A 16915-nucleotide genomic window follows, 5' to 3' on the forward strand; every position below is an offset into this window, starting at 1 on the left:
GCTGCAGCTGCAAATGTCCAAATAAGTGAACTCTACCCACACCTTTCCTAACACAAAGTTAGAGCACACAGTTATTTGAAGCATTCACAGGGATTACATAGGCATCATGTGTTAACCTCAGCTGCAAAAAGTACACCCAATATTAGTGTGAAAATCCATAAACACAAACACAACCTTGCTAAATGTTGTTCTGTCGATTTTGCCCATGTGTGAAAACAGCTCATGTGAAGGAATCTTTTGCTAGGAATTTTTTTCTTTCTTTTGATCTATTTTCCACACCTTATTTAGTTAGTATTTTTATTGAAGAGAAAGGTGAACAGCTCATTTGGTCACTGCAGCTTTTGGTTGCAACTGAGCAAAGGGTGTATGATTTATATACTTCTTGTTTTATGTCTTTTATGTAAATACAATGAATTCTGTTGTGATTTTCTTCGGGATGCAGCAACAAATCACACGGCCCAACGCTCGGGTCAGCGGGGTCTGGTGGTGGAGTTGGCAGTCCAGGAGGGAAGAAGCCAGAGAGACGGCTCCGCAGCAGTCCGCGAAACAGTGAACCAGACACACACACACAAGGTAGGACTTGCACAAACACAAGGGCATGAGAGAGACTAGTACCCACTGTCAATGAATATTTTTCTGTCTTAAATGTATACGTCGATATAGTTCAAATAGTTTCAAATAGAAAAAAAATGACACTCAATAAGTAACATTAAACACGGATGTTGACATGAATGAGTCCTGACACAAACCTGCATCACAGACATACAGACAAGTATAAAAGAGTTAAATCAAAATATCATATTTCAGTGTATCCGCTTATCGCAAGATCCGAGACACCAAATCAAAAGAAAGGAGACAGTCTCAATGTGAGCGTTTTAAAGTTTAAATATCTGCTCAACAGAAAATGTCACTACAGTCTCTTTATTTTCCAAATAATAGACATGTCACCATGCAACAAGATCATCTTTTATATGTGAATAATTTGTGTTCTCTGTGACATTTCTGTCTTGCTCTGTGTGACTTACTTTGTCCTCTTTAACCTCAGTGCCCCTCTGCATTCAATTAAATCAAATAAAACAACCTTTGCTCCTCTCTTTCTATCACTGTCCTTTTTTTGTCACACAGAAAGAAATGAATGGATGAATGCAGCCTCACTGAGTTGAAGGGATAGGGGGGTGTGGGCAGGGAGGTGGAGAAAGGGGGTAAGGGTTGTCTGGGTAAGCACATAGCTGAATCTGTCCCTGAGCACTATCATTTTACCCTTGCTACAATACCGGCCTTGTTGGTGAAGGCTTAGCCGTGGGGGGGATGGTTGAGAGAGGGGTGAGAGAGATGGGGGAGGGTGGAGTCACATACCTGTAGAGCCCTGCTTGAGATGAAGGAAACCTTTGAGCGCTGAGATTTAGATACCGCAGCTTAGCCTTATCGCTCAGACACACATGAACATCAGCACATGTGCAAAGACATTAAGGCACACACACACGTGCGGTTCTTCTTTAATGGCAGGTCTTTTGACGCATAAGATGAATGTCTGAGCTGTTAAAAATGACAGAATATTTCATTATACACACACACACACACACACACACACACACACACACACACACACACACACACACACACAAAGTGATGTTTTTGAAGGTGATGACAGAAACAAAGTGAGACGTAAATTGATTGACTGTACTTGTCAGGCTCTTTTAAATTTACCCTCCCCATAAAACTTTGGCTTAGTCACTCACAGCATGGTGCAGGATCACAGGGATCTTCCAGCTAGGTTTGGTGTGGAGATGCTGATCAGGCACAACATTAAAACCACTTGTCCAATATTATGTGGGCTTCTTTTGTCATGGCAAAACAGCTCTGGCTTGTCAGGGAGTGAACACTGGATCACTTAAGGAAAGGGAGGGGGTGCCTTCAGAACAGATCTGGGATGTCAGATTTATTTTTACATTTTGTGCCACATGTAATCCATTGTGATTTTAAGTGGGCTAGATGAGCAAAACTCCACTTTCTGTCAGTGTAAAGATATTTATATACTCATTTAATCCTTGAGATATCTTAACATAAAATGAGAAAGTGCAATTTCAGCAGCACATCTCAGTTTTTCTACACAAGTAAATTAAAATTTGTTATTGCAAGTGTGTTTTTTTTTACACATGTATTGTAATTAAATGTGTAGTTTTACAATTTGCATGTGTGAAATTGCAGAGAAAGTTCCGGTAGCTCACTGCCCAGAGTTTCACATATTTATAAAAAAGTTTTTGTTTATTGATGACTTTATTTATTTTTTTTAAAGCCAAATTTCTATTGTAGACAATGAAAAACAGGAACGTTGCTCTCATTTAATTTTTTATCTATTACTTAGCTCCTTTGGTATGTAGTATGAATGGCTTTGGATAGGTCTTTATCAGTGCAAAAAGCTGTACAAATTCTAAAAATAGAGTCCAAAAATTTATGCTTTTCCAAAGTCGTCCACCAGGCCACACTGGATGTCTTTGCTGGGGATGATTTTGGCTGCAGGCCCTTATGTTTGACACTCCTGTTTTAGATAGATCAGTTGCATCCTACTCATGCTCGATCCAATTGGGAATTGGGGAGTTTAGAGGCTGGGTCAACAACTTGAATCCTTGTTTGTGTTTCTGAGCCAATTTTTGGGGGGAAGACGTTGTCTGCTGAGATGACCACTACCATTGGTTAGTTCATTTAATAAACACAGATCTGCAGCATTGCTTAGGCAGGTGCTGTGTTTCAAAGAACCATGTTAGGAATATAAATTTACTGTCAGAATATTGCATTGAATATTGAGTTAGTTTTCCACATCCATGCAATGTTGGTGACTAGAATTTTGTTTTTGTTGCTCACAGCTCTGAAAAATGATCTTTAAAAAAATGTAACAGCACCACCAACTCCATCCAGGAAAATGTCCACATAACGCAATCAAATGTGTACACTGGACTTAATCAGTATGGAAACTACTTCCTTTTTACATTTTTTCACAATAATAGTCATTATAATAATTAAGAAAAGTGAAAAAAGTAAAAAAAACGTACACACTAAAGTAAAGAGCTAACACATCTGTACACATGCAAGTTGACATCTGCAAATGCAAACCAAAACCAAACATCTTATTGCACTGCAACAAAAGGGAGATTGCACAGCTTACAGTACACACACACGTGCGCGCGCACACACTAGAGGGAATTAGCTAAAATCAGCCACAGGATGAAAAGGGAAGTGAGATCAACATCTCAGCTTATGGGATTCATAGTTTCATGTGCCACATACTGTACAACTCAAACAACCATAACACTCTTGACAGATAGGAGCATGTCAGCGTGTCATTTGTTGTTTGGTCTACCAGGGTCTCAGTACAGGGCTGGAGATCAGGCTGAGTCAGCTGGATATATCACACAACACACTTGCACACCAACACACAACCACACATATGCTCAAACACCCCGTGACTGAGCTTCCTGTAAAACAATCAGACCATGAGGCTCCAGAGGATAGGGGGGCAAACGGTGAGAAAGGGGGTGGAATGCTGGATTTGAAGGACAGATGCGAGAGGACAGAGATGGATGCAAAGTTTTCTTTATCGCAGAGAAGGCAGAGATGGAAAGACAGAGAGGCGCAAAGTTAAAGAGCAGAGTACAAACATTCCAACAAAGTTGCTCCTTGGCCCGATGCATCCAAGTCAAGTCCAATCCAGAATACCACACACACACACACCACACATAGCCGCCTACGCTTTGCCCTTGATGCCCTTGCTTTATATGTGTGTGTGTGTGTGTGTGTGTGTGTGTGTGTGTGTGTGGCTGTTGCCCCAGTGCCAGCAAGGCAGCAGGCTTACTTGGCCAGCAGAGCGTCCATTCTCTAGTAAAGCCAGCTCTACAGGCCCTGTTCCTCAGAACTGAGCTGCTTGCTGAGCAGAAACAGATGTGGGCTCCGTCCCTTCTGTTCCTCCATCTTGCTTCTGCATCATCACCACCACAGATCCTGTCTCTCACTCAAAAAAACCTGGGATTTCAGCAGAAACAGATGGACCAGTTCCCTCAGCTCCTCCATCTTTTTCTTCTACGTCACTGCTAAGCACTGTGAAAGCAGGAGAAACCAGATGTGTGCAGTGGCTGCTTTGTCCACTATGTCGTCTCTGTGAATGAGGTGTGGAAAATAAGAAGGGTTCACAGTCATAGATATGGAAGTGGTCTGTTATCTTAAGGTATGTCTGTTATCTTAAGGTATGAGAGGTATGGAAACCCACCTTCTCTGTTATGTGAAGAGATTTTTATAGGCTACCAATCACGACAGTGTTCCAAGAAAGACGTTTTAAAAGCAAAAAAAGCATGAGTGTAATTCAGCGTTTAACCATTTCTTTGCTTCATAACTGAAGAACATTTCTAAAATATTTACTTGAAAAATATTCTCCTTACATGTTCTACAGTGGCCTCCTTTTTCAGACTTTCGCCATGCATTTTTCAGGTTATAAAAGTATCAACAGTAGCGACTGAGCTTTATCATGGCCACTTCACTTTGCATGGAAAATTCACTCAAGTAAGCATTTTCACTTGACCTTCAGATATTACTGTCTCTGCGAAGTCAAAGCATGGCTATTTTTTAAGTAAACTGTACGAGAAGTTAGAATTATAGCATAATTTAAATGCTAAAACATTTATTACAAGAAACACTAGTAGAGAGAGTTAATAAGGCAAAGTATTAGCAATGTCCTTTGCAAAATAATCATTAAGTTTACATAAAGCAGAATTTTACCCCTGATGCAAGTCCCAGGACTCTTTCTCTTGTTAGACAAATATAAACCACTGCACTAAGTAGCCATCCTATCTAATTAAGTTAAAATGCCAATTAGTGAGAAATTCATAGCACTAGTACTGGTAAAATGAGGCATGTACTGCAGTTTTTTGTAAGGTTTTATAAGCTCGTGTGTCCTTTGACCGAGTCCAGTCGTGACTCATCAATTATGTATGTTAACCATCCAGCTCCTTCCAGCTTCTCCTGCTGTGATTGCAGAAGCGGGCCTGAAATTGTGTGAATACACACCCAGCCTTTCCTTACTGGATTGTTTTTGTGAGTTGCCATGGCAATAATCTCAGGCCCCCACCCTCCCACAGACACACAGAAAAACTCCTACCCCTTCCCACAAACCCAAATATGGCCATGTTTGTAGGGCAACCTGGAGGCCAGAGAGGTGGAAGAAAGAGACTAGAAGGTGAAAGTTGAGATAATAAAAACAGAAAATGCACAAGAAAAAAAATGAGAGTTGGAAATAAGAGTCAAAAGGAGACATGTACAGAAAACAGAAAGCGAGTGTGGGATGGCTTTATCAGCAGAGGAATGTCTTTCCCGCTAATATCGTGTAACAGGACTAATGGGATTAGAAGGGGAGGGTATTCTTGTTAGTCACAATGGGTACACCAGATATTTCACCATTCAGTTGAATGAATCTTGTGATACAAGTGATAAACTATAGCACCTAGTCATTCTACACTGACCAGACTTGTGCAAGTCTTGCTTAGAAAAACAAAATTATAGTTGATTTAAACTTGCTAAGTAATTTAGTGTCCTTGGTCGTCAGTTTTAGGAAAGGGAAAGACCTGACGCTGCTTCCCTTTAGATATTTTTTTCCATTTTATGTCACTCAGGTGGCCTTTATACCACTTACCCAGGAAACTTAAACGTAATAATTAAAGCTAAAAATGCAGAGTATAAAGCAGCGATCCATATAAGATGAAAGCAAGGTTGGTTAGCAAGCAAACACACTGTCTGGCAGCACTAGTTAAACACAGAAACCTGCTGTTAAGTGCTAAATAATATACAAACTCTGCATCTCACCCACCAAAACTGAAGACCAGACTGTAGGTGTTTGTACAAGCAGCCACTCATAAGACAAATGCATTTAAAATTGTTTCAAAAAGTCCCAACGCTACAAACACTTTCAAAAGCTCTGAAATGAGCACAGTTAGAAGACACGTGGCAATTACAGTCACCTGTGTTGGCTTCCATCTCTCTGTTAGAGCAGACATGTCTGTAATTGTGTAAACTTTGATTGACCCCTGGTCTTAGGGGATTGATTTGTGTTTGACCTCAAGTGGCCAGTTGAGGAACTGCAGGCCAGTGTGGCTACCTGTAGTTTTGCTTGGTAGGTTTTGAATTTCTTCGACCATGTCTTACGAAATAATAAATCTAAAAGGGCTTCTTTAAAAAATATGTGAGAAGAGGCATGATTTAACAAACCAACATGAAACACATGAAAAAGGTCATTTGGGAATCTTGGGATAATTTTAACGTTTCATCAAAACCTAAAATTTCATTTTTGAAATTCACACACATGAAACCTCCAGTAACTCACAAATAAACTGGGATTTAGTGAGTTGTTGTTGTTTTTGTTTTTTTAATGGATGTTGCCAGTTTGTTTACACAAATTGCTTTTGGGAAATGAGTCACAAAAAACCATCAGATTTAAGTAAAACTATACAAATGACTGATATTGGAGCATGGACAGCTATCACCTTGCTTATTAATGTACTTATTGGTGCCATCAAATGCATGCACAGTATGCACAGTGGGTAAAGACAATTTCTGTCATTACTAAAAACAGCTTAACAACAGCCTAAGGCATTTAAATTTAAATTGAGGTATTTATTTTTAATTTGCCTTTGCAGTAAAGGAGACATTGCATTGATTAGTCTCCAACTATCTACCACTTTGTTGTTTGCCTTTTTGTCGCTGTTCCTGTTTTTAACCAGCCCTGCTATCTGTGGATTGTATAATTCCCTCCCGCTGTCTGCCAGTCTGCACTCACTCCCTCAAACTTTTTTTTTTTTTGGCTGAGCAGGGTCAAATGGGGTCAGGGTTCTGAGAAACGCATCCCCCATAATCCCTCACTGCTTAGCCAGGTTGCTTTGTCACTCACAGCACGTACATTCTTTTATAAACACATGTGCATGCATGTGCAAATGGTATGAAAACGTGGATAGACTTTTTTGTGTCAGCTGGCAGTTGAAGTGTTCATTTTCTTCCTTAGTGAGAGGGTTGCAGTGGAAAAGGTCTCTGTGTCTACATTGGCATGCATGCATGCATATTAAGAGATAACAGGTTAGGAAAGGGAGTCAAAAAATGTGATTTTGAGTATAAGAGTATAAGAAGGCCTTTGTATTCCAATATTTGCAACACATGAGCTTTTATATATTATTTTTATGGTCTGGTAGCTTACCCTTCATTTTGCATAGTCTTTATCATTTACATGCACTCTTTCTAAACGGTTATTAATGACCAAGAGATTAGGTTGCGTATGCAGACATCCAGCAGTAGTAACCAAATTCTTCCCCAGGATGACCCCTTACCCTATTCTTATTTTTGTGAAGTCCATTAAGCAGGTTACAAGAGAAAGTGAGTCATAATCAAGATTCTTATTTGCAAGTGTCACTTCATCTGTGTTTTGATATTTGATTCTTGAATATACTTCTTGCTTCTTTACTTTCCACTCACCTTATTTGCTGCCTTTTTCTTTTTTACTCTCCAACTTTTCCACGTTACTCTGGACCAGTCCCTCTGTCCGTCTGTCCTTTTCTAATCCCTTTTATAAACCATAACGGCTCTGGCCATGAGAACCAAACCTTCACCATGACAACCATAAATTCAGGCATGTCCCAACAACTTCTTCACTTTGTGTGTGTGTTTGTGCGCTAGTGTGTGTAGCCCAGCTGTTGAACAGATGGAATGCTTGCTATGCAGTAGATGATAATAGTGTGGAATCTGAGGTCTATGCCCCTCTCTACCTCTATTTGCCTCTTTCCTCTCCGCTCTCACTTCTGAACCCACTCCTTCCCTTCTGGTCTTTCTCTGATCTCCACACCTCTCCCTGCTACAGATTGAGCGTCCATCACTTTGCTTTGTTCTCTCTGATTAGAGGCTTCTAAAGATGGGTATCATAGCTCACTTTGTTCCTTTTGAGCGACACACCACACGCACCCTGTGGCCCAGTACGTGTGTGGAGCGGGGGCTGAGTGAGCGGCCGTTGGCACATTTTTCACATTTTTTTTCTCCAGGCCTTAAAGGTCTTTTTCTGTCCCAGTGCAGACAGACTGTGTCTACGAGCCATAGGCCATCATGCAGGAGGAATGCAGTCTCCTGAATGTCAAAGTGACTCACATTTTACTGAAACGCTCTTTGCAAGTGACATAACTAATTTTGAAGTCTCTGGATGTGTAACATTTAAACATTTAGGAAAATGCTGTAAACAGGGAGGGAGAAAGCGGTACAATTTACAGCGCAAAGACAGGAATGAAGAGAGTCAAGCTTACTCTTTGCTTTTAAGTCGACTTCAATATATTTAAGAAAGAAACATCCAGTCATGAAGCTTCAAATTATATAGTGGGAAGTGCTTAGACTAATCTGAGGTTTTGTTAGTCAGAATAAAATGATGAGACTAACCAAGGCCATTACCACCAGGTGGGAATTTTGGTGGTCACTTTCTTAGCATGACTGTCTTCTCTCCTACGTTTATGACTTAACGGAAGTTTTAAGCTAAAATAGTTCCCTGTTTATTACATCAATTTACTCCAGGTCTCCATCGGTCCTAGTAGTTTGCAGTTGCTGTTGTGCCAGAAAGGCATGTTGCACCATGAGAAGAAGGTATGCGAGTGGTTATTAATCTCCCTAGGAGGCATATTGCTAGCATCTGGAAGAAACTGTCAATGCCTTTTGTCTGCTTCACAGGCAAAAATGATGCTATTAATGATTCAACTGTTTCTTTGTTTTTTACTATTCTTATTAATAAAGGGGAAAAATATTCAGATTGGACCAAAAACAAACAAACAAACAAACAAACAAAAGAAATCCAAGCGATGATCACAGTTAGTTATTTTAATAACATACCTACATTATCATTGCTTCTGTAGAATGTCTCATACCACTACAGAGCGCTGTTATAACAAAATAAAAATATGTACATACACTATATACTTCTGCTGTATTTTTGTAACTTTTAGGAAAAGCCAACCTGGATTTGTAAGTGAGTCATTACTTTATTTATCCGGCTGTTGAGATCAATGGTGTGCATCTGCTCTGCACCTACTGATGATGTCAGTAAAGTTTCTGTAATCCTTTCCTGACATCATCCTAATCCTTTTTCCCTCTTTCCACTTTCATCCCCCCTTTGTCCTCCTCTCCGTTGATCCCTGGCTTGCTCTTTGTCTCTCAATTTCCTTGTGTTTTTATACCTAATCTCTTACCCAGACTCATCTTTCCCATCCTTTCCCCTCTCTTTGCACTCTGTCTTTTAGTGTCTCTCTTTCTTCCTATAAAATCTGCCCGTCGCCTGGTCCCCTCCCCCCATCATTTTCCCTTATTCCTCTTCTTCCTGCTGTCCGTTGTGCTCCGTCTGACTGTTCTCGGTAATCAAACACAGTCGGTCAGACACAGACGGGATGTGAGGTCAGACGAGAATAGGAAGTTATGGTGCGTGGGCAGCGCCAAAAACAGAAGAGAGAGGAACAGTAAGGACACAGGAGGGTGTGGAGTAACACCGAGTAGAGGTTCCGTTTCAGATTTCAGCTGTCAGCATCATCTCCTGGTTCATCTCGGTATTAAACACTTAACCAGATGGACTCGCCAACGACCGCCAGTCATAACACTCAGTGGTGAGGTAAAGAAGTAGTGTTTTTCAAACGTTATTACACGTCTTCTGAAATATTAAATAAGTTCTCTTCTTATGTCAGAAGTTGAATTTGTTGAGACCACCTCTTAACTTTATGCTCTTGGTTACATGAGACCAGTACTGTAAATGTGGGGCAAAATCACTGAGCAGGCCATACTCCTGTCTTTTTTTCACTCAACGGCTGATCCGATAAGCTGGGTCAGCCTGTTTGATGGAGCTCTTCATGTCTGGAGCTGTGCTGTAATTCCATAAAAGAGAAAAAGTTCGGTTTTGTCCCAATGGAAGAATGGAAAGATAAGTGTATGTATAAAAAAAGGAGAGAAAAGAGCACTAATGAGCTAATGTGTCTAGCAGTGCATCTGTTGAACTCTGTCCGTGCTGCCAGCCCCAACACACACATGTACAAACAGTAGCTTAAACTTCCCCCCCACTGCCCATCAGCAATCTCCTGTGACCTAATACTGAGACGCACACACACAGTCTCTCTTTTGCTCTTGCCCTTTTTTTCTCACACACAGGGAGGGCAAGTAGAGGTTGTGCTTCCATGACATCACTGTTGCCATGACTCATAAGTGTACCCCAGGCACATTAAGGCGCTCTCCTCCATAACCCGTCAGAGGAACCGACATACATGCACACACACACATGCACACTCCATCATTTGTGCCAAATATACATCGATCTTTGAAACCCAAACTGCGTTTTACACAAATATACTGCGCTTGTGTGTAAGGTCTCCATTCACGTGCATGCACGCATGCTTGCATGTTTGACAGTTTCCTCGCTCCTGTAGCACGAGCATCAATCAATCTTGGTTTCATGCAGGTCTAGCTGTTGCTTACCTTCACGCAAAGATTCATAGAGACATCCTGTGTGATCTCGAGTGGTCACACTGAAATGGAGAAAACAGATTCCCTTCAATCAGGAAAAACCTCAACTTCGGGGATCACACGGGGTGGGGGTGGGCGGCAGCGGTGGGGGAGTGGGAAGTTCCCACACGTGTGCGCACACATTCACTTGCGCTCACCCTCATAACAACCTCGAGCGTCTACTAAATCACCTTTACATGTGTCGGTGGACCAGTTTTTATATGCATGTGTTTATGCTGCTCACTTTCAAAGAGGCTGTGCAGAACCAGTGACACACTCAGAAGGGACAGTAAAAACAACAGCTCCACTCACACCCTGAAATGCTTTCTAAGTAGCCTTTATCTTCATGTGGGTTACAAATATTCTCATTATAATTATTTTGAACAGATTATATTTGAGAAATGAAAGAAGTCATTGAAAAATGTTTCCCGCTATCTGTTAGAGACAGCTTCATATTCTAGGTCAAAATCGAAACTTTGATTTGTAATAGATGAAAAACTGCAAAATCTCAGTTCTAATAAATGGGAAATGTGCTTTTGTGATTTTTGCTTAATAAACGATTGAATGAATAATTGATTGTCAAAATAGCTACATGTGAAATGTCTAATTCTAAGCTTCAGAATTACTTTTCATATGAATATCACATGTCACTTCCAAGCTAAATCTGCTTAACTGCGTTTTAAAGAATGCACGAAACACAGTCATCATATACACATGTATTCAGTAGAAGTCGCGCAATAAAGTCAACAAACTGGGCTGCAACAACAGCCAAACTGATGTCAGACCTTCCTGGGAACAATTACTCACAGATGTAGATATAGTTGATGTGAAAATGGTGCATCATAATGATTAGAATTATTATTTCTATGAACTGTTTAATCTGAAAACCATCATCAGTTTTTATGTACAAAGCAGAGTAGCCATTGTGGAATATGAGTCATGTTTATTTATTTATTTATTTGTTTGTTTTGGTGATCCCCATATTGTTTCATAGGTCAGAAATTTATGAGTAATCCTTTCTGTGGAATGCATTTAGGTTTTTCCTCTCCTCCTCCCCAACAGCTGTGTAACGACTTGATGAGATGAAATAGGCACTTACTGAAGAAAACAAGTGTTGCATCACACACCATTTGGCAACAGAATTTCTAAAGAATTGATGGGGGTTTTTTATTTTATTTTGGGCTATTTTTGTTTCATTTTTCCACAGATGGTTGAATTATTTGCTGGACTGAAAATGCCACAGAAAACATTACAGTTGATTAGGGAATGTAAATGCTTTTTGGTGACATTTTCAACCTTAATTCCCCCTTTTAAACGCAAACCTTGGCCGACCTTGTGTAATAATGAGCCCTCGATTACTACATTTGACAGTACCGGTAACATCTGGGAGCTGAAAATGTTCTCATTGTCTCATTTTCAGCCATGCAGCCAATGTGGATGTGATTTGAAAGTTAGAATTTTCACTGGCAATCAAACTCACATTAAGAAAGGTAGAAACAGTTTTCATAGATTGTAATTATGGCCTGACATGTGGGGGAAAATGCCCTTGGGAATTCTCACCCCAGTTTATACACAGAGCCTCTCTTTTATGATGGAATATTTATTATGTCATTCTTGATAATTACTGTCTTTTTTTGTCTGTCTTTCTCCTCAGATCATGATTCAGAGGGGAAGCGTGTTCAAGACATGCTGTCTGCAATCGAAAAACCACAGGTTGGCATACCTCTTCCCACAACTGCACGCACACACACATTCAAACCGCTCTCATCAATCACTTCCCTGTCCGATGCAGTCACAGCTGGCTTAAGCAGTGATGACTTTTCCGTATGTTTATTTGGTCTCTTTGAGTCACATGAAAATGAAATGCTTACGTTTAGAATAATATCTATACTGACTTGTATATGCAGCACATTCCTCATTTTCAATGTTTTTTGGGGGGCTTGAGCAGCAGGGAGAGTAATTATAATTTACGCTGTGCTAATGCTGGCCACCTGAGGGCAGCATCTGCTCACCCAAGCTGCACACTCTGTAATAGCTTTTTTCCTTCCCCGAGGGGAATGTGATTGAATGAATGAGCTGCTTCCGTGCAGACATGGTTTACTAGAGAGGAACTGCTCATTCCAAGTTAAAACAGTTTGGTCAGCATGCTGTGCCCATTTAACATCTTTGAGTTTACGCCGCGGCTTGAGACTGTGACAACTGAGTGATGATACAAAGAGGATATTTAGTATAACTACAGATGGAGATGCTGAGAAATACATGAAATAGATTTTTGATTGATGTCCAGTAGTAGTGATTTATCTATGCTTAAAACCTCAGATAACTTATAAACTGATCAAGTTTATTATAGTTGAGAATGAGAAGTAATACAATTCGGAGGTTTCCTTGTGACACTGTCTATTTTTTCAGTGCCGATGCATGATGCATGTTCGATGTCCTATAACTTAAAGCGTTTATGATGAATGCAGTAGTCTGTTGCAAATGTACACATAGAGTTATATAAACAGCATAAATTCACCTGGATGGATGGATTCAGCTTTTTTTCAAACAGGCATTTAAACCACAAGATGTTGTGGTTTAAAATATTTAAAAATGACTACTATTGGTAACATTGTATGCAAATCCAACAGTCATTTGTACAGTGGCTTTTAACTACCTGTTATTGACTTCACTAGCAATGCGGCTATAACTATGTGTATTCCTTTGTGTCCTGAAGGTTTCCAATATTCAGGCACGGACTGCACGGCTGTCCTGGGCCCCCCCAGCAGGGCTGGTGAACAGGCATAGTAACGGGATACCTGTGTCTTGCTCCTATGAGGTATCTCTCTCAGATAAGGGAAGAGATGGGAAATATCGCCTCATATACAGGTAGGAAACTTAGAAGTTGGGGGGAAAAAATACAGCGTCCAAATTTAATCCTTAAGGTCATCCAAAGGACACTGGTGACTTTGTATGTCTTGTCTGTGTTTCAGTGGTGAAGAATTGGAGTATCATCTGAAAGATCTCAGGCCAGCTACAGACTACCACGTACGGTAAGGCCTCAATCCTTTTAATATTAACTACTTGTGTGTTGCAGCGTATGGGGGTCCAGGAATCCCTGAAATGTTGGATAAAAACATCCTTTAACTGTTTGTTTCGTTTGTCTTTCTGTATCAGGGTGTCGGCAATGTACAATTTGGTTCGAGGCTCGTGTTCAGAGGCCGGCTCGTTTACCACAGAATCCACGGTCCCTGATGTCCCGTCACCACCAAAACTCACAAATCGTGCCAAGACCAGCCTCACCCTACAGTGGAAGGTACAGCTACTGACATCTTCTTGTCCAGATACTCCTCCATGAAGTATTTTCACTCCCAAGAAACATCACAGTGATTTGTCATTGTGACACATTTAATGATATTTTAAATTAAATATATTACAACTCCGATGCGTTAATAGTTTGAGTGCATCAGCCGTGCAGCACCGACAAGTAGTTGCACAACTCTGTTAGAATGCACCCCTGTGTCCTCTCTGACCTGTTATTTTAGTATTTTTTTATATCCTTGCACACTGTCATTCATAAAGAGTAACATCAGTCACCCAGACAGGATATAAGGCCAATCATAAAAACACAGCCGGTATTCTGTCTGTCTCATTGTCAGAGTCTTTTATCCTTAGCTAATCTCTCAATCTCTCTCTTCTCTCTTCTCTGCTTCCCTCGGTCCATTTCACTGTCACCCATAGCCCCCAGGTGACAACGGATCCAAAATTACAAACTACCTGCTCGAGTGGGATGAGGTAAGTCTGTCATCTGTCATGCTCTACCCTTACCTCAAAGCAGCACTTACACCTATCACCAGTGTCCCTAAACACATGTCAACATTGGGCTCTTCAGACAAGATGGAATAAAACTGTGAATTATGCTCTTGCAATGAATGTCTGGCTTTTCTTCCCATCTTCTATTTATACTTCTTTACTTTGTCGTGCTATTTTTTTCTTCACATTTAACATTTTGTTGTAGGTGAGCTTATCAATCCTAATGTCCGTTCTTGTCTTTATGTCTTTTCTGTATACGTCTTCTCTGCAGGGAAAGAAGAACAGCGTTTTCAGACAATGTTACTTTGGGAACCAGAGGCACCATAAGGTCACACGACTCTACCCCGCCTGTGACTACACATTCAGGTTGGCTGCACACAACGACATAGGCAGAAGGTAAAGTTCTGTTATTGAATGTGTATATATACGTTTTATATACGCACACCTGCATGAATACAGTGTCATGGGAGGCATATTGCATGTTTTTTTGTTGTTGTTCTTCATTGTATACCACTATGGCAGCAGGCAAGCACCGAACTGCTATTCTCCATGTAACATCAGTTACATACAGAAGAATAGACTTCCTCTTTTCCCATTTCCCTCTATTTCCACTCTTCTCTTGCCTCCTCTTGTCATCATAGCGTGGACCATCTCGCCTGCAGTTATTAGGGTGAAAGGGAGCAGAGAGGTCATAGAGGGGACTGAGAGTGAGGGAGGAGATATTAGCTCTGTGAACGAACTCAAAACAGCTTTAATGCATCCTTCAGTTTGGCAGATTTGAAGCTGGGTTACTTGCTTTTATTCTAACTTGAATATTTTTCCCCCCACTACAAATCATCCATCCTCCCTATGCGCTCCTTTTTTCTCTGTTTAACATCCTCTTCGGAACTCATATAACGTCTTCACTCCCAACTCCACGCACCTCTGTGATTATTCACCAATGCACTTCTGTCAGTGTCCTTTTCCTTTTCATTTTCGCTGATTTTTCTCCACCTTTCACTTTGAAAAATATTCATGTCTCCATCTCAGCTGAAATTGAAACCCATGGCAATCATTTCTTCAGCGTTTTGAAGGAAAGCTTAAAATGGAAATTTCTTTTTCGGCAGTGGCTTCAGTTCAGAGGTGGTGTATATCACCATGGGCACCCTGCCTGCTCTGCCTCTGGCACCACGGCTTGTCAGGGCAGGGGTGTCCTGGGTGACCCTGGAGTGGGGGCGTCCTGAGGGCAGTCCCAATGTGGAGCAGCTCAAATACACACTTGAGATCCAGGAGGACAACAGCGTGAGTACCGTCCATGTACAAAAACATTTGTAACTTTTATTTTTCTTTACATTAAAAATAGACCTCAAAGACTCTAGAACATCTTTTGTCTGTTTGTTAGTTTGTGTCCAGTTTACGAGTTTTATAAATCAGCATCAGGGTGTGTTGTACTACAGCAGTCAGTCAACCGAAGACTAAAAGATCTCAGTTTGAAAGTTATGGATATACACATGAAAATAACAAATGAAAAAGACAGTATAAAGGAATATCGAAGCTTATATTCATAATCTCATGAAAAAGATTTAGGGTAAGTGCCACTGATGCACAGCCGTAAATCCAAATATGCAATACAGACATAAACTCTGAGCATGTACAGCAGGGGCCCCCGATCCCAGTCCACGAGGGCCGGTATCCCTGCAGGTTTTAGATGTGTCCTTGAGCCATCACAGCTGATTTAAATGGATAAATTACCTTCTCAACATGTCTTGAAGTTCTCCAGAGGCCTGGTAATGAACTAATCATGTGATTCAGGTGTGTTGACCCAGGGTGAGATCTAAAACCTGCAGGGACACCGGCCCTCGTGGACTGGGATTGGGGACCCCCGATGTACAGCATTCTTTGTTTACAGCATTTTCTACAACATTTTTCCACACCTGCCTAAAACCTTTGCACAGTACTGTACATATAAACCACACTATATGTTCCCACAGGTTCTCTGCTCTCTTTCTACTGTATCCATATATATATCTATATACAATAAAATGTGAGCTAAAAGTCAGCATTTATTGCATCCATAAACTCAATAATTTATGCCGATCCTAATGCACCCTGAGAGAATCAAACACTGTACCTCCCACAGGGAACAGACTTTCATCCAAAGTACACTGGAGAAAACTTGAGCTGTACTGTACAAGGCCTGAAGAGGAGTACACAGTATAAATTCAGGGTAAGCATTTGTGTTTTGGTTTCTGCACTTGTGTCCCACTTGTTGAAAATCAGAAGCTTTTTTACTAAGAGAGAATATGCAAAATATGTCATTTTGGCTATAGTTTAACGAGTTGTCTAACACTGCAAATCACTAACCATTTGTCAAGTACACAACATTCAGCTGTGGTTTTTGTGCCTGTTCATAATTCGAGGACATTGTACAAATCTATCAAAATCCTCTTGCGCGTACCTCACCAGGTGAGTTTGTGTTTATTTTGGGTTTTTCTACCTTGCCTCATGCACATTGTTTGATAAAGCTCTGCATCTTCGAAAACACAAAACACATGAATACACACAAAGAATCAAGTCTTTCTGCTGTCCCTGTGCTATCCAT

At 40.7% G+C, this 16915-nt stretch overlaps 1 protein-coding gene across 3 annotated transcripts in view; it reads left to right on the forward strand.

Moving 5' to 3' along the window:
- Window positions 1-16915, forward strand: part of fndc3ba (fibronectin type III domain containing 3Ba) — an 86581-nt gene that overhangs the window by 46957 nt on the left and 22709 nt on the right. For all 3 annotated transcript variants that reach the window (XM_085256974.1, XM_085256975.1, XM_085256976.1), the window contains 9 exons: window positions 443-573; window positions 12197-12255; window positions 13259-13410; window positions 13515-13574; window positions 13699-13837; window positions 14263-14316; window positions 14606-14730; window positions 15441-15615; window positions 16454-16540. In XM_085256974.1, coding sequence (XP_085113100.1) covers window positions 443-573; window positions 12197-12255; window positions 13259-13410; window positions 13515-13574; window positions 13699-13837; window positions 14263-14316; window positions 14606-14730; window positions 15441-15615; window positions 16454-16540 — 982 coding nt within the window. The remainder of the gene's footprint in view (window positions 1-442; window positions 574-12196; window positions 12256-13258; window positions 13411-13514; window positions 13575-13698; window positions 13838-14262; window positions 14317-14605; window positions 14731-15440; window positions 15616-16453; window positions 16541-16915) is intronic.

This window comes from Mchenga conophoros, linkage group LG19 (genome assembly GCF_057382185.1).
Source record: "Mchenga conophoros isolate Kocher_MC1m ecotype Shallow Benthic linkage group LG19, M_conophoros_male_GT1.1, whole genome shotgun sequence".
NCBI lineage: Eukaryota > Metazoa > Chordata > Actinopteri > Cichliformes > Cichlidae > Mchenga > Mchenga conophoros.